General features: G+C 50.4%; 8 protein-coding genes across 8 annotated transcripts; 4 read left to right on the forward strand and 4 right to left on the reverse strand.

Annotated features, from left to right (window-relative positions):
* Nucleotides 1–415: 415 nt before the first annotated feature.
* On the forward strand, nt 416–2,063 carry BJX68DRAFT_266500 (pyridoxal phosphate-dependent transferase; the record flags this gene model as incomplete). The annotated part of the gene is made up of 8 exons (XM_071045521.1): nt 416–541; nt 601–606; nt 695–1,094; nt 1,153–1,358; nt 1,411–1,490; nt 1,551–1,718; nt 1,777–1,986; nt 2,039–2,063. 8 exons carry the CDS (start codon nt 416–418, stop codon nt 2,061–2,063), a joined length of 1,221 nt encoding a protein of 406 aa, XP_070899578.1.
* BJX68DRAFT_236670 (uncharacterized protein) lies at nt 1,992–2,587 on the reverse strand. The gene has a single exon (XM_071040061.1). The coding sequence runs from the start codon at nt 2,463–2,465 to the stop codon at nt 2,190–2,192; it is 276 nt and encodes a 91-aa protein (XP_070899579.1). The 5' UTR covers nt 2,466–2,587; the 3' UTR covers nt 1,992–2,189.
* Nucleotides 2,588–4,383: 1,796 nt separating this feature from the next.
* Nucleotides 4,384–8,216, reverse strand: BJX68DRAFT_236672 (leucine--tRNA ligase CDC60). Its single transcript, XM_071040062.1, has 4 exons — nt 8,049–8,216; nt 5,474–7,974; nt 5,227–5,425; nt 4,384–5,178 (listed from the first exon to the last, which is right to left on the reverse strand). The coding sequence occupies exons 1-4, from the start codon at nt 8,121–8,123 to the stop codon at nt 4,579–4,581; spliced, it is 3,375 nt and encodes a 1,124-aa protein (XP_070899580.1). The 5' UTR covers nt 8,124–8,216; the 3' UTR covers nt 4,384–4,578.
* Nucleotides 8,217–8,481: 265 nt separating this feature from the next.
* BJX68DRAFT_266503 (mitochondrial 54S ribosomal protein mL61) lies at nt 8,482–9,290 on the forward strand (the record flags this gene model as incomplete). The annotated part of the gene is made up of 2 exons (XM_071045522.1): nt 8,482–8,520; nt 8,715–9,290. 2 exons carry the CDS (start codon nt 8,482–8,484, stop codon nt 9,288–9,290), a joined length of 615 nt encoding a protein of 204 aa, XP_070899581.1.
* A 661-nt stretch (nt 9,291–9,951) lies between these two features.
* BJX68DRAFT_75600 (Pyruvate/Phosphoenolpyruvate kinase-like domain-containing protein) lies at nt 9,952–11,010 on the forward strand. The gene has a single exon (XM_071049706.1). The coding sequence runs from the start codon at nt 10,247–10,249 to the stop codon at nt 10,814–10,816; it is 570 nt and encodes a 189-aa protein (XP_070899582.1). The 5' UTR covers nt 9,952–10,246; the 3' UTR covers nt 10,817–11,010.
* A 217-nt stretch (nt 11,011–11,227) lies between these two features.
* Nucleotides 11,228–11,917, reverse strand: BJX68DRAFT_236676 (uncharacterized protein). The gene has a single exon (XM_071040063.1). It carries the CDS (start codon nt 11,715–11,717, stop codon nt 11,514–11,516), a length of 204 nt encoding a protein of 67 aa, XP_070899583.1. The 5' UTR covers nt 11,718–11,917; the 3' UTR covers nt 11,228–11,513.
* Nucleotides 11,918–12,237: 320 nt separating this feature from the next.
* On the forward strand, nt 12,238–13,945 carry BJX68DRAFT_75642 (uncharacterized protein). The gene is made up of 3 exons (XM_071049709.1): nt 12,238–13,041; nt 13,100–13,269; nt 13,353–13,945. The coding sequence occupies exons 1-3, from the start codon at nt 12,289–12,291 to the stop codon at nt 13,657–13,659; spliced, it is 1,230 nt and encodes a 409-aa protein (XP_070899584.1). The 5' UTR covers nt 12,238–12,288; the 3' UTR covers nt 13,660–13,945.
* Nucleotides 13,834–15,266, reverse strand: BJX68DRAFT_75640 (rhomboid family protein). The gene has a single exon (XM_071049708.1). It carries the CDS (start codon nt 15,166–15,168, stop codon nt 14,008–14,010), a length of 1,161 nt encoding a protein of 386 aa, XP_070899585.1. The 5' UTR covers nt 15,169–15,266; the 3' UTR covers nt 13,834–14,007.
* Between the last annotated feature and the right edge of the window lie 753 nt (nt 15,267–16,019).

Below are 16,019 nucleotides of genomic sequence, written 5' to 3' on the forward strand. Positions count from 1 at the left end.
GCATCATATTGACTCTTGTTCGCTTCTCTAGAATAACAGCTGCCACCACTTCGACGGGATGTAATCATGAGAATGAACTTTGGTATGCGCCATGTCGGCATAAGGAGCGTCCTTATGTTTAGTCGTTGGCGGACGAAACAGGAATAGTGACAGGAATTTTTCCCTATAATTTGCTTGATATTTAACTTAGCATCACTAAACCATGAGTCATCTCTAATCTGAAACTCACTATTCCGAGTAGGATGATGTGGACCGTATTCATCGCTGCAGATGCACTCCCAGGGTTCTCCCTCCCCTACGGCCCTCCCCTACGGCCCTCCCCCGCACTGGTATTATTTCTTGTCCATCTCCCCTGCGCCTCCAAGCACTCTCATTTGCCTCAATCCATAAGGATATACCTCCATTCCTCAGAGCAATGCTTTCCTCCCGTGGTAAAAAGAATGCAGACACGTTCGATATCCCCTGGCGTTATGCCGTTGCGCCGACATACAACAAGGAAACGAACCCTGGAGGCGTTATCTCCCTCGGATTGGCAGAGCATGTTAGGACACTCACTTGTCTCAAAGAGAAAATTCATCGTCAAGTCTAATGATGATTCAGGTCCCAGTACGAACTGACATAGCTGAGTATATAAACAATAACGTGCATATTCCACCCCATCGCGTATACACAAAAAACTTACGAATAAACACAGGTGAAGTTCAACACAGACTCAATCTGCTACGGCTCGATGGCGGCCGAGCAACCTCTTGCAGGTGCCGCGGCCTCGCATCTAAACAAGTATTTAAAGCCTCGCAAACCTATTGATCCTGAAATGGTGGTGAAAACGAACGGCTGCTCCGCGGCCGGAAACATGCTCGCCTTTGCTCTCGCTGAAGCTGGGGACGGGGTCCTTATTAGTAGGCCTGTATATGGCCGGTTTGAGCTTGACTACGGAGTTCAGGGTGGTGTTGAGATTGTTTATGCGGATACGGATCCCGACGAGGCGTTCTCTACGGCTTGTATTGAGAAGTATGAGAAGGCACTGGCGGATGCAGAGGCGAAGGGTGTCAGGATAAGGGCAGTGGTTATTGTCAACCCGCATAATCCTGTTGGTGAGCTCTTCGCTTGCTGTAACGATTGTCTGATTGTCCGTGTCATTGACAGAAATAGGCCGATGTTATCCCACAGATACTCTCATTGAGATCCTGAAATTCTGTAACAAGCATCAGCTTCATCTCGTTAGCGATGAGATTTATGCATTATGCGTATTTGACTCTGGGTATCCGGATGCACCCACTTTTACGTCTGTGCTGTCTCTCGCTACGCCGGACTTGATTGATATAAACCTGGTGCATGTATTGTACGGGTTTAGCAAAGTAAGCACTTTCTCCCAGCTTCAACGTCGAAAAGACTAAACAATAGATCTAGGACTTTGCTTCTGGTGGTCTCCATTTGGGATTCATAGTTTCTCACAACGCCGAACTCCGTAAGGCGCTATCGGCCATAGTGTATGCCTCATAGAGTCCGCTCATATCAGCACAGTGCACTGCTGACGAGGCTTAATACAGGAGATTCCACGGTCCCTCATCTGCAGCAGAGACGATTGGAACGACAATCTTGCAAGACGAGGAGTTTGTGGCCAATTTTACCGAGAAATCGAGAAGAGATCTCGCCCACTCCTACCGGATAACTACTTCGATCCTTGACGAAGAGGGTATCAACTACATCAAGGGAGGGTAAGAGTCGTTCTCACCAAGTAGATAAGATGCATTCAACCTAATCTGGCTGTCATAGTAATGCCGGTTTCTTCGTGTACATCGATCTATCGCCATACTTGCCCAATGATGGGACACTACAGCCTCAAGAGCGTGAATTCACCCTTGCGCAGAAACTCCTCGATAATGGACTCTTCTTGCACCCTGGCGAGGAGCACTGTAAGGACTTAGGTTGGTTCAGGTTGGTCTACTCGCATGACGAGCATGTTTTACGAGAGGGGTTAGGGAGGTAAGCTATTGATCCCTTTCCAGGAGTATTCCTGTCTGACGTATATAAATAGACTGGTCAAGACCATAAGGTCCTAATGATAACCTCACACTTGGAAACAGCAAGTTCATCAAGACAATTATATACTTGGCATCCAAGAGTACATCATTAAAACACATAAGTCATAGAGTCAACATCTCAAATCATGTCCTGAAGAAATACGATCACTTCCACTGTCCCGCATTCTCAACTCCCTTCCCAACCTTGTTCAGTCCATCCTCGAGCCCTGTTCCCGCACTGCCCAAGGCATCTCCGACAGGCTTCCCGGCACTTCCAGTGGCACTGTTGATGGTACCCCCAACGCCGCGGGTCGCTGCGCCCGTGACGCCTCCGACTGTCCTCGAGACTCCGCCGACGGTGTTGCCGAGCGTTGAGGTGACGAATTTGGCGGCGCCGGTCACGCCCTTGTCGGAGTCGTCAGACCAGGTGTTGTTGGGCATTTTGGTTGGTTGTGGTTTGGTTTTGGTTTGAGTTAGGGTTTGGAGATGGTGAGGTATGTATGTAAGTTTGGCTTTGAGAATTTGTTTGGGTATTCGTGAGAATGATTGAAGGTTGTTTGAAGTACTACGATCTCAGAATGGAGCTGCTGTATTATATACCCTGAAGGCCGCGCCTCGTCGTCAACATATCGCCCCTGACGTCATTCGCCCCAGGATAACTGGAAGCACACTGTACCAATAACTCTTGAGATTCAACAAGGTCGACATTCCTGGAAGCAGTACTCCGTACGGTCTCATAACAAAGTTAAATATAGCAATGAGGTCATTTGCCGAGCCATTTGCATCCTTGATCATTGGGTTGGCGTGCATGGACGTTTCGCGTTGTACAGCATTAGGGTTACTCCGTAGGCCTTTCTGTCCCCCACCAGCTGTAAATTCTCCTATTGGGTTGCTGCTGGAAAGTCTTTGTGCTGCTTTAGTAGAAAGTAGAAATTGATACTGTTAGGGAAGGGCTGAAGGGCGACCCAGGTGCGTGACGACCTCCATAAGAACCTTCGATCTCGCCACAAACATCTTTAGCAACCAACATTTATCCTTACCTTTAGGGAATTGTTTATAGTTGTTATTCAACTTTATTATCTATATCCTGTAAGATGCTCGTTTAAACCTCCCTATACACCACCTCTAAAAGACATTGCTTGCCTTCATGGCCATTATTCAAACCTCTATATTAAACCCCCCACTTATTCCTCCCCTTGAACCTCAAGCCAAAGCTTCATGAACATCTACTTGAATCTGCGTCAGACCTCTGCTTATTCAAAACGACCTTTCACTTAATACTCGCCTATAACTCCATCGTGGTTTGGAGACCCTTTTGCGAAGAGTGTAATTTCTTAATAGTTCTCTAGTTTCAAGACCTTTTTGCTGTGCAAGATCCTTGCTGCAGTGGGCGTAGCCCTATTCTTGCTAGTTTCCTCTTTAGGAAGGCAGTAGGGATCTGGATCAAGGCAGAAGGGGGTCTCCGTGTATTCTCTTCCCTAGGTAGCCTTGACTCACCACCATACCAACCTTGATATGTCTCTATATGGGCCTTGCGGGATCTGTGTTATAGAAAGAGCAAAAGGCCGCTTGACAACCACCATAACAACCTCCATAACAACCTCCAATCTCTCTCCAAACATCTTCAACAACTGACATCATCCTTACCTTTAGTGTATTCTTTACGGCCATTATTTAATATAGATTCGTTTTGTTCCATTTCTTAACTCTTCTCTACAGTACGGATCCTTCAGGCCAAGTTGTAGAAGCGCGTAATGACCTGGTACCATCCCCTCCTCTATATCCTTTCCTCGCTCCTACCACGGTCCGTTACAAGAAAAGAGCTTAGTACGTTCCAACTGTTCTGTATTGTAATAGAATGCCATAGCAGACACTGACTGCCTCGTGTCGGCCTCCTGTAGGGATCCGGAGGTAGCTGAGCATCCTGTTTGAACGGTTGCCATACAGCGGGGTAAGGTTGATGACCAGAAGGTTCTTTAAACGGTTGAATTTACTAAGTAGCGGTGAACTGATGGGCGTAAATATCCTGTATCTAGCAGAGATACTGTTCTTCCTTAACGACAAGTGACTTCCAATTCCCTACCTTGCACCTTCCAGGTAGTCGGGATAGAGCTCTTAGTGCTGAGTCTTAGCTGACAAAGGCACCACTAGCAAGGGCAAAGCCATGGATACTCAATACTTGGAGGCCCTTCCTTCTCGGCTTGATGCTTCTGAAAGGTCTCGCCATCGCGGTTGAAGCATAAGCTAAGCCAACTTCAGTCCACGCCTTTTCTGCGAGTACAGAAACGGGCAACCAACTTTGTTCTCTTGTGCGACTCGTCTATCAAAAGTCCCCTTCTCGGTGTCCTGGTTGGAGCCGAGCGTACGCTTGAAAAAGGCGTCAGAGCCCCTAACATCCATGCCTTTGATCATGGTCTCAATTTTACCTAGTAAGTTTCTAATATTTAAGCCTTTAAGCTCTTAACATTCATGTCTCTTAGCCTTCCATATTCGTGCCCTTGAACCTTCAATATTCGTGACTTTATTCTGTATGTCTAGTTTATGTCTCAGTCAATCAAACATTGGCAAAGCTAAATGTTGGCTGGCCGGGAACAGCATTTTCGGCCAGAAGTCCCTCCCTTTTCTCGCCAGATCCCACAACCTCACCAGACTTACCCCCCTCATCAACAGCAACGACCTCAATTTCGTTAGCCCCTGTCGTCTTCTTCAAGTTGACCGTCATTTCCTTGAGGACAGCAAACTCGTCGAACGGCAGTTTCCGGTCAAAAACAATCTCAGGCGCTTCCTTGCTCTGGACAAGGCGCTTCTTCAGCCCTTGCACGAAAGGCATGGCCTTCTTCATTTCACCGAGCTTGCCAACCTTGGCGTTTAGGTCCTTGTCGTTTATTGAGAGGCTGACGGCATCGAAGGCCTCGCGGACAAGGTCGATGTACTTCTCCTGCCATGAGGGGAACTTCTTAGCGGCGTAGATGGTGATCTTCTTGGGCTTGCGAGGGTCGAAGGCTGCGGCTTTGCCCTTGGAAAGCTTCTTGACAAATGCGGCTTCTGCGGAGAGGATACTTGATGCGGTCGCGCGGACGTAGCTAGTGGCAGCTGACAGCTCAGGAGAGGGTTCGGGGACCTCGGGGAAAGTAGCACGGTGAATAGTTTCGGGCTATGATTGTCAGATAAATTGAGTGTGGCGAAGGACTGAGGCACGTACCTTCTTCAGAATCTCGAGCCAGATATACTCGGACCAGTGAGGCGCAATTGGCGACATCATGAGCGCCTGGAGCTCGACATAACGCAGGACAACATCACGGTGCATTCCAATACCGGCGGACGTGGCAGCCTCACGGTAGGCGTCACGGGCACTGACAAAATCGTACAAGCTAGACTTTAGGGCAAGCTTGAAGTTTGTACTATTTCGATGTTAGCACGAGTCAGCCTGGAATGGAGTTTAGACGCACTCTTGGTAGTTTTTCTTAGCCTCGCGAACCAGAGAGTTCAGTTCGTTGTCGAAAACCTTGTCCCAGAAGTGATCGGCGGGACCGGTACGCAGGCTCTCATCCTTGATAACATCCTCGATCCACTCCTTCAATGTGAAAAGACGCAGAATGTTGCTGTTGGCGACGCTCTCCTCAAAGTTAGCGTCTTCAATTCCATCACCCGCATCAGCAAAGGCAATCCGAGTAGCATCGGCACCGAACTTGTCAACGGCGTCCTTCAGGGTCAGGAAGTTTCCTGTACTCTTACTCATCTTGTCACCGTTCAGGAGCAGATGTCCGTTCGCGCGAACACCACAAGGCCAGTACTCTGGAGGGAAGAGGGCAATGTGAATGTATAGGAAGAAGGTCAAGTGGTTTTGAATCAGGTCCTTTCCAGAAACCCTAACGTCCAGAGGGTACCAGTATTCGAACTCTCTCCGCATTGCTTGAAGAGCATCCTTGCTGATGCCGCTCTTGGTGACGAGTTCATCGCTGATTTCGCGCCTACAGAAAACGTAGTCCCAGACCTCATCGATCATCTGATCAGCTGTGAGATTGAGAGGGCCCTTGGTCTCACCATAGCGGTCGCTGTGTAGAAGGTGCGCAATGGTATAGTAGGCCATGTAGACTGTGCTGTCGCTCAAACTTTCAACAAGGAACTGCTGGTCCCAGGGGAGTTTTGAGCCGAGGCCGTATGTTCTGGCACACGCCCAGCGGTTGAGCCAGCTAAGGTTCTTCTCGAAACCGTTCTTGGTCTCGTTGGCGTATGTGTTGAGCGTGTTGGCAACGTGGTTGAGGGTCTCCTGTTGCCATTCTGCATCGTTCTCACCGTAGTTCAAGAACCATTGTCCAAGGTAAGCGACAACACAGTCGTCTCCACTTCGGCTGACGACCTTGCCCATAGGGTCGGCAAAGGCAAAGGCATCCCCACTCTCGTACAGAGCCTTGCGAATTTTATCCTTAGCAGCGCTCACAGGCTCACCCTTGAACTCTCCGACAATCATAGTACCCTTGTAAAAGGCCTCCCCATAAGCCAACTCCTTGGCCTGCGCGAGCTGATTAACGTCCTTAGGGGAGTTGATCTTGAGTTGCTTCACCAACGCAGGAGCGGTGAGGTTTCCATACGTGGGAGTCTCGATGAGAGGGAAGATCTCAAGTTCAGCCCACTCCTTCTTGATACCATAATATTCGGGCTTCTTCGCAAGGTCCAACAAGGTAGCATAGTCATCAGGGCTGTCCGACGGCACGGACGTGACCACACCGGTACCCTTAGAAGCAGACACACCCTCCATGGGCAAAATACGTACACCCTCCTTATGGAATGACAGAGGAGCGTCGACAAGCGTGCCGACAAAGGCGGATCCCGGGGCCGTTAGGACGGTAGGCAGCTGGTCCTGAGTCTTGGGGAAGTGCTCGCTGTCGAAGAAGGTTCCCTGGAAAGCCATGTTCCAAGCACCTCTCTTAGTGCAGATGTAGTACTCCTTCTCCTTGACCTTGAAGATTCCGTATTCGATCTTGGGGCCGAGGAAACAGCATGTTTGACCATACATGGTCTCTGGGCGCAGAGTGGCAGGAACGAAGTAGACCTTGGCATCGTCTTCAATCTTGCCCTTTACCAGTTCGGCAATTTCAGGAGCCCACTCTTTGACTCGGAGCTTCATTGCGGTGTATTCTTGGGGACCGATACCCTCGCCCTCGGTTCGGTCGTGGTCCATGCAGGGCTGACCATCTTTGGGAGAGTAAATGGTGTATCGGTTACCATACTGGATTTTGCCGAGTTCATGAAGGCGGTTCATCTGCCAGCGCACGAAGGCGTCGTAGTAGGGGTTCGCATCTGTAGTGACGAACTGACGGCGCCAATCGATACCGGCACCCAGGCTGTCGAGATCACGGATGGCAAGGGGAGGGAAGTGCTGAAGCCAGTAAAGCGCATCGGCAAACTTGTGGATTTCCTCGAGAGGAATGCCAATAGCCAACATGATTTGGAACTGGTACTTCATCTTCACTGTTTTGGCGGCGGCCTTGCTCTTTTTTCCAGAGAACTTCTCTTGTTGTTCGGCCTTGACCTCCTGGGTAGGAGCGGCGACGGTGGAGGTGTTTTCATCCTCATCCTTGTACCCTTCAAAGTACTTTCCGAACTTCTTGACCTCATCGGCGAGTTTGTCGGCGCAGGCCTTGATGGGCATACCGGTGCAGTGGAATCCAAGAGGGAACAGGGCTTTCTTTCCCTCCATGCGGGCAGTAGCAGCCATGAACTCAACCTTACTGGCCGTAAAACTGTGACCCGCGTGCAGAGTGCCGTTCATGTAGGGGTATGCCATAGTACCGAAGAACTTGGGATATTTCTCGCGGAGCTCCGCAGCGGACATGGTCCCGGCAGGGACTTCGGACAATGTGGGAGCGTCGACTTCGAACACCTTGTTTTCCTTCCATTGTGCCTGATATTTCTTCTCGATAGCGACCAGGGTGTCTCGCTTTTCGGTCTGTAGGTAAGGAGGTAGAATTAGCCCAAGACAATTCAAGATCACGGTCTCGACGACAGAAAGAGGGGTATGACATTTTCAAGCTTGAGGGTATTCTTCGAGCTGTTGTTCGGATCAAGCGCAGCTGCGGAAGCAGCAGCGGCTGCCATGGCTCTATATGTGGTTTGCTTTCTGGCAAACCGCAGAATAAGAGCCTTGATGCGTGAGGTTATCAAAATGAGTCAAGAAATTGACTATAGAAGCCGCGGGGTTCGGCCTGATCAAAAGGGCCTCAAAAAAGATTATGTGGGACGTGGAAAGCTTCACCGCCTGCCACAAGTGATAACAGTCACGTGCGCAACTTATCGGGTCGGGTTCTTTCCGCCGACGAAGCCAAAAATCAGCGACGAGCTCAAGTCTGTTCCCAGTTACTATATGCCCTTCAATTCGGCTTGCATTTGCTAGTGCGACTCTCTCGACATCCTTCCCGTAGGGCACTTCTTGGTCGCACACATACTACTTCTCATCATGCCGAATCTGTGGAAGCGGATACACAAACTGAAAGCTGTATGTTATCCTCCTTCATCCCATATGCAAACTCCAATTGACTGACTATTCTTTCACTATAGAAGGTAATATCTTTCTAGAAGTTTCCTGCGGGTTTTCCGATTCCGTGACCGCTCATTCCCGCATTTAATCAATCAACACTTGCTCGAATTCTCATACGTTCAACACGAAACACTGACGGTCATAAAACACAGCTTCTCGATGTCCGACTCGGAACAGGCGCCGCAACCTTTCCCTCTGCAGCCACGGCAACTAAAGATTTCCCAGCCATCACACGCCTACATTTGACATATGCGCGGAAGATTTATGGCGGACACCAGGGCGCGCGGCATTTTTGGCGGAATTGTCTTCCTCGACTCAAGTACCATAACCCAGCGGTGCCTATGACCGTGAAACAGACCACAGACCAGGAAGGTCCCGCTTCTTTGACGATATACTTCTCGGAAAACCTCAGCAAAGCCGCGTTAAGCAATGCCACCGACATGACTGATCAGCATGCCCCTGTACCCTCTGCGTCGGAGAAAACCGCCGTTCTCGACCTCAAAAACCTCCCATACACAGATATTTGGCACAATGTGAAGGTATTGACCGGCGCACAGGAGGTATCACCGACAACAGAGGAGCAAGCGGAGTTGAAGAAGGTTGAGCAGATGCGACTAAAGGCAGTGGAGGACCGAAAACGAGTCGCCGGAATCCGTCAGGCAAAGAAGGACCAGGAGAAGATGCTGGAGCAGGCGAGAGGAGAAGTTGCGAAGCTTCGGCAGTCATAGGCTTCGCTTCACCTACTCTTCGCTGGTAGTATGGACACTTGGGACTCATGGTCATTGTAGCATAGCATTTCTTTACAACCCCTGTCATGTAATATTAGGGTATCTTCTCATTTCTTTTTTATACAACTCACTTACGCAACCCTTCGGCTCTAGCAACTCGAAACAGGTAGAGAGTTGAGTTTCCCACATGTACCAGGTATGTTCCAATTCTTCGAGTTGAATCCTCAAGGTTTATTAACATGTAATTAGTGGCACCGGTCTAGCTCTCCAAGTGCAAGTAGTTTCGCAGGCTTGTCGTGCCGCTCACACTTCGAAATTGAAGTCTGCCAGACGTCAATGCCAGGCCCATACTCCGAGGAGCGCATTATGTCAACCCACAGCTAAGAGAGGGGAGTATAGGATGTTTTCCCAAGTGCATGCAAACTGTAAGTAACCCCGGTCGTGCTCAGACCATGAGACACCCTTATTGTGATCTCGCGCTCCACCCGTTCGCGGCTGGGCTTACTTGAAACACTGGATTCCGGCCCTTGCCCATAAGCACTCATTTAGAAGCAAGATGAAGCCGAAGGCCCATGATGTGAAGGCATTTTATGTTCGAGTCTGGGCCACTGGTTTGTATCGCTCATACCCTTTGAAAGCGCGCATAGCGCCCATGTTGCTCAATGGATAAAAGGAGCCCAGGATCATCAGCTATTTCATAAGACTCGGGCATACAGGATCTCACCAAGAGACTCGCTAACTAAGAGGCTTTTAACTCCAACTATTTCCCTTATCTCTTCACCTCTCTTTTAGACTCTCTCTTCTTCTACAGTCAGTGCCCTGTCTGTTACAGTACGGTAGATCAAATGCGCCAGAGAAGATCGTTGCCATAACTGCCAGTCTAGAGACCAGGTATGCGAATTCCAGGATAGTAATGATAATGCCTCCGCCAACCGACGGTGCGTTTCCTTACTTAAATGTTTGAACAACACACTAACCTGAATAGAGATGCTGCGTCTTTCGAAGAACGCTGCCAACATACGGATGATTTGTGCAAACGTCTTGAGGGACTAAAAGACTGCCAACTCACAGCTCAAAGGGAAAAGCACCGCGAGGTTAATGGCCCTGAACACCAAGGCCCATGTGTGAGAGACAAAAGAGCACATTGTTTCGGGGTGCTGGTACCCATCGCCGGGACGAGGGGCGCGGGGGCTATATTTGCGCTTTCAGCGTTCAACATGTCATCGCGGGGATACTTGGCTACGGTGATCGAGTGGGTGGTGGCTATTGTACAAATCGAGTCCCTGAAGGCTGTGGGAAACTGTGAGGAGATAGCCGCAGTGGACGGGGTCGATATGCTCTTCGTCGGGCCGAATGATCTGGCGATCTCAATGGGCTACGTTGCGTTAGACTCTAACCATGGAAGCATTGGAGAGGTGCTCATGGCTATTGCGAGGGTTTTAAAGGCTGCGAAGGACGCAGGGAAGTATGCGGGCCATTTTTGCGTTGGGGCAGAAGAGGTAGCGAGGAGGTGGAAAAGGGTTTGATTTTGTTAACTGCGGTGCTGATATTGTTGCTGTTACGGCTTGGATGAGCCAAGGGATGGAGAGAATGCGAGTGCTTATTGGGGAGGATACCAGTGGGGGTAGATGGGAAGGCCTGAGTGACTGTCTTGATTACGCTCTATCTAGCCCTATCTGCCCGGGCCGAGACCCGGTGCGCGCCAAGCTGTTAAATGGGTGTTGCAACGACAAGTTTTACTTAACACATCCTACTCTATTCTTGTCATAGATCTGTTCTCCATATCACCGTGTACCCATATTTCACTACGACCGCGCTGTTGTCTGGGTAGCATCCCGCGCTCTCAGGACCCAACAACGTCCCATTGACCATCCCTGATATTGTGGTCCAAGTCATGTCCACTAGTATCTGCGGCTCTGACGCCCACAATTGGGAAAGCTCTTCCCTTTCACGTCAGCTAGTCCTTGGCTACGAGTCTGCGGATATCATCATCGAAGTCGGCACCTCCATCCATGACCGCCATGTCGGCCAACGGGTCGCCGTCGAGCCCGGGTTCGCCTACCTGAAACACCGCTTCTTTCATATCCACAGAACCAGTTCAGTCAAGTCCGTTCATTAACAGACTTACATGCGAGTTTTATCTCCGCGGCAGCCGAACATATGCGCGAACCTGAGGTACCGCAGGCTAGACCCGACAGACAGCACCCTGCAACAATACTTTACTCATGGCGCACATTTGGCCATTCCGATTCCGGAAGAAAGGAGTTGAGAAGAAGCCGGTGCTACCCAAACTCCTACAATCGCAGTACAGTTGAGGAGACAGGCTGCGTTGACCGCGAATAAAACTTCTGCTATTTTTACTAACAGCTCTCGTCCCAGTTCCTCACAATCCGGAATGTAACAGGTGGTGGCTAATGGAACCTTCATAGTCAATGCGGCCGCCTCGGACTACTAGTCATTGCAGTCGCAAAGTATACGGGGTACGAAAGATCATAGTCTTCGACGTGGAACAATCCCGAGTCGATTTCGCCGTCAAGTACGGCGCAGACGTGGGCATCCTCTCACGCAAGAACTCACAAACGAAGTTATCCAACATCACAATCTAGACCACGGCATTGACGTCTCTGTCGAAGCTAGCGGGGCTGAATCCTGCGCGCAGATGGTGATGACGATTCTCAAGGCTAGAAGAGCATGTACCCAGGCCGGGCTCGGAAAACTTCCGCCGTCCCACTATTCTTGCTCACAGCGAAGAAGTTGAATATCAAGGGACGGTCAGGTTCACGCCGGGTTGCTATGTCGATGCGATTGAACCAGGAATAGCCAATGGCAAGAATATCCGCAGTATAATCAATTTGAGAAGGTCGAGACTATACCTCGGCCAGGAATCCGCAGAGCGTCCCTATCTATACAGATGCCTCGATAAGAAACCTCCCAAAGCCAAGCCAAGCCCCTCATCCCCCTCATCCTCCAGCAACTTTACAACATACAGCACATCACCATGTCGTCACTTCCCCCAGTCCCTTCCCTTCCTGAGCCAAACTTAACCAAGCCATCTGAGGGGCTATCCCTCTTGCAGCCCCTCTCCCGCCTCGGCACAGGTCCTGGAATGATCATTTTGACCCCAAATTTCCCCGCAGAGACACATCTCACCGTCGAGGACGGAGTTCCCTCCCTGCTCATCAAATGGGCCGAGGAAAGCTACACAACCGTGCAGATAGAGGAGCATGCGCTAGATACCAACGCTCACGATGCGATACACAATGCAGTAGCCGCCATAAACGGCAGCTCGGCGTGCGAGCCGAAAGGATCCATTGGTCTCGTCGCATACAGCGCAAACGCATATGCCAAAGCCGCGGACGCTGTTTCTAGCATTTCTGATATCAAGGGTGTCGTTGTATACACCTCAGTCTCGGACCTGGAGATTCTCCCACAGGCTTCGAAGCGAACGATCCACCACATCACGGGCAACTATCCGCGGGATAAGCTTGCACGGTCAATGGCTCTTACGCAGCATGTCTACCCCACTGTGGAAAGCACATTTGCCATTCCCTTTCAGCCAAACTTCGACTACCGGACAGAGGCAATATCGCACACGCGCAATCTCACGCATCTTAAAGGATGCATGGACGGGCCGCACTTTGATCTCGAGAAGATTTGGGACGAGCATACGTATTACGAGTTTGAGAATCGGTCTGTGGAGCATACTATGGCGACGATGGTGGGGGAGCCGTACGTTAATCATGTTCCTACGGTATGGCTCCTAGTCTCTACTCTATGCATCCAATATATGTGACTAAGAGTGGATATAGTTGACAGGTGGCATTGGCCGCGAGAAGCTAACGGACTTCTACCGGCACCACTTCATCTTCAATAACCCCGACGACACAAACCTCGAGCTCATCAGTCGGACTATTGGGATTGACCGCGTTGTCGACGAGTTCATATTCAGCTTCACGCATACAAAGGAAGTGGACTGGATGTATGCCACCCCCCTCACGTTTTCCCTGACATACATCCCGTGCCATCGCACCAAAAGTACTGCCACTGACTATACATGTATAGCCTTCCCGGCCTTCCACCTACAAACGTCCTCCTCCGCATTCCCTTCATGGCCGTGGTGAACATTCGCGGCGACAGGCTGTATCATGAGCACATCACCTGGGACCAGGCGACTGTGTTACGGCAGCTGGAAATCTTGCCAAATTACCTGCCCTTCCCGTACCCTGCCCCGTCTATTGCGGGCGAGGGCGCGCGGCTTGAATGTCGGGTTCCAGTTGCGGGCGCGGAAGCTGCGCAGAAGGCGACTAATAAGAATAGCGTCGAGTCGAATCAGATGTTTGAATATCGGGTTAGGGCGAAGACAGAGTGAGTGATGGTTGATCGGATGAAAACGAGCAGGTAGGGTGCGTTTGTGGCAAAGGGATATTTTTGGAATGAGCTTTTCATGGGCATCCGATTTGGAAAACTTCCTGTAATCTATCGACGTGAAAGCAAGGATAAGGGAAACGAAAAGGCGTAGAAAAATGAAAAAATCAGGTATATAGCTACATACAAGAAATGCAATGCTAATAGTATATCACGTATATCACAGTCACCGAAGGCGAGACCCGAACAATTAAGGGTTCAAGCATGCCCTTGACCTACAAATCCGCCGCCCTCATCACCTCGATATCCCAATGAACCTACTAACCAAACTCCAGAATTCAATGCAGCGCTTCTAAGCATGGTCCGGCGTGTAACTGGTCTCTCCCAACATGGTTTGCCCAGGCACGGATGGTGTGGCGGTTTGAGTCTGACTAGGCGCAGACGAGCTTGGCTGAGGTCGTGAAGCAACTGCTGCCTGAAGTCTCTGGTCCAATGCTTTCAATGCTAAGGCACGTCTGCGCTCCGCTTCCTCACGCTTGGCCATGCTCCGTCCACCTCGGTGGTTGCTCAGAAGGCTAGGAAGGCCAGCTTCTCCCCGAGCGAGAGCTTGCTGATTCCCAGAGGCGATCTCTTCCGCCGAGAAAGGTGTGCAAATCTTCAACGAAACCAGTACAGAGTAGACCAAGTCGGACACAAAGCCAATTGGAGGCTGAATCGCATCGGGAAAGAGGCACTTGAATGCAAATGTTTCGCTTGCATCGCCTTTGACACCGAGTCCGTCAGTCGATGTTCCAGTCAGGTCAGGTTGCCGCTTGAAGAATCGAAGGTAAGTCCAGCTTGTTAACAGACCGAACCAGGCGAGGGAAGCCGCAATATGTGTTCCCAGAACAAGTCCGCTAATCGAATTCAGCAAGAGAAAGACGGCTGGAAAGTGCTTTACCCGCATCTTCACGAGGCCCTTGAAGATGGTAACGGTATGCTCTGGGACGAGTTGCTTGAAGGCGACGAGGAAGGATGCTTGAATCGAGATGCCGCCGCAGATTTGTGTCACACTGAACGAGGGCGTGTCAGCAGGGAAGGTGCATGAAGTGGTACATTCTTCATGGGAGAAAAAGGCGTACCCGCTGCTCGAACTGCCGGTGACGGCAACCCAGAAGAGGTAGAACGGCACCATCACGACATTTGGTACCACAGCGATGGTGACGATGAACTTGGTGAATTCGCGGGAACCCCAAGCGCGCTCCAGATATTTCCCTCCATAGAAGATGGTAGCAAGGTTCAGCAGCACTGTAAAAATATTCTGCTCAACAAAGGTCGCTGTGAGCAGTGTCCAGGGATAAAAGATAAAGTGCGACGGGACGAGAGTCAAGTAGGGAACGGTGGGAGATACGGTAGGGGTGCCTGGAGTAATGTCGAGTTGGCGCCATCGAGCGATATTATACAGGAAGGAGAGTGTGATAAGACTGATGAGGCAGACACGAGTTGCCGGCGGAATATTGATTCGGAGCGCCATGGTCGAGCAAAGCTTTGCGGCTGCTCAAGAACGCAGACCGCAGGCTGTTGTTGATGCCAAAAGTTGTCGGCAAAGGAGGCGGAGGCTGGCAGCCAGCGGCGGACGGCGGTCGGCCACTGTTTCCACCTGGGCACTACTGGGGAAGTCCCGAGCTGACCTCGTGATTATTAGTATTGGGTCAACGAAACTGTCTGCTTGCAGAGGTAACTTGCAGATCTTCGATGTATAGATTACTTCTAAAGTAGTGAGTACTCGCTACTATTTGGCTTTTTTCTGGTCTCCCGCTACCTAGTACATCAACACATTTTCGCTCCAAAGTATACGCTTGGGAAGTTCGGTATCCCGAGCTATAGCCACAGTGCTGGTGGTCTACGATTCTATACCATGAACTATGTCATCCAGTCCTTCTGCCCTAGTAGTTGCGTGTCTCACTCGTAGCAATGAGAAAGTCCATCATCATGAGGGCACTCATTATTTCTTTTTGTCTCTGTTGTTGTTCCTGGGAGACTGCTGAGTCATGTATCTGTATCAAAGACACCTTATTCCTAAGGCAGAGAGGATCCGACTTGGCACTAGCCCAGGAAAGCTAGCGCAGAGGCCGATCTCAGGTGTCCAGCTGCAGGCTAACCGTGGGCCAGACGCCACAGGGAGACAAGCCCAAAGTGAAAGTGAAAGTCCACCTGGAGCGAGAGTCCCAGACCTTCAACCTTGAAACCGCATCCCAGAGCCGCCTGGAGAAATTCCAGCGCAGAACAATCGTTCATTCGTCCCGTGGTTCTGTCTCATCTCGCGGCGCCAGTGCCCATCCTTTTGCGACTCTTCTTTCGTCCTCATCCGATCTTCCACCCTCT

This window comes from Aspergillus pseudodeflectus (assembly GCF_044049435.1).
Source record: "Aspergillus pseudodeflectus strain CBS 756.74 chromosome Unknown BJX68scaffold_19, whole genome shotgun sequence".
Taxonomy (NCBI): domain Eukaryota; kingdom Fungi; phylum Ascomycota; class Eurotiomycetes; order Eurotiales; family Aspergillaceae; genus Aspergillus; species Aspergillus pseudodeflectus.

What these genes read in the sequence shown, in the direction of transcription:
- BJX68DRAFT_75600 (XM_071049706.1), top strand. Translation starts at nt 10,247, where the DNA reads ATGTTTGAACAACACACTAACCTGAATAGAGATGCTGCGTCTTTCGAA.
- BJX68DRAFT_75640 (XM_071049708.1), bottom strand. Translation starts at nt 15,168, where the DNA reads ATGGCGCTCCGAATCAATATTCCGCCGGCAACTCGTGTCTGCCTCATC.
- BJX68DRAFT_236672 (XM_071040062.1), bottom strand. Translation starts at nt 8,123, where the DNA reads ATGGCAGCCGCTGCTGCTTCCGCAGCTGCGCTTGATCCGAACAACAGC. An exon ending in ATACCCTCAAGCTTGAAAAT is followed by an intron (nt 7,975 to 8,048) that starts GTCATACCCCTC and finishes CCTTACCTACAG; the next exon opens with ACCGAAAAGCGAGACACCCT. An exon ending in GCTAAGAAAAACTACCAAGA is followed by an intron (nt 5,426 to 5,473) that starts GTGCGTCTAAAC and finishes ACATCGAAATAG; the next exon opens with TACAAACTTCAAGCTTGCCC.
- BJX68DRAFT_236676 (XM_071040063.1), bottom strand. Translation starts at nt 11,717, where the DNA reads ATGAAGGTTCCATTAGCCACCACCTGTTACATTCCGGATTGTGAGGAA.
- BJX68DRAFT_75642 (XM_071049709.1), top strand. Translation starts at nt 12,289, where the DNA reads ATGTCGTCACTTCCCCCAGTCCCTTCCCTTCCTGAGCCAAACTTAACC. An exon ending in ACGTTAATCATGTTCCTACG is followed by an intron (nt 13,042 to 13,099) that starts GTATGGCTCCTA and finishes GAGTGGATATAG; the next exon opens with TTGACAGGTGGCATTGGCCG. An exon ending in ACAAAGGAAGTGGACTGGAT is followed by an intron (nt 13,270 to 13,352) that starts GTATGCCACCCC and finishes ATACATGTATAG; the next exon opens with CCTTCCCGGCCTTCCACCTA.
- BJX68DRAFT_236670 (XM_071040061.1), bottom strand. Translation starts at nt 2,465, where the DNA reads ATGCCCAACAACACCTGGTCTGACGACTCCGACAAGGGCGTGACCGGC.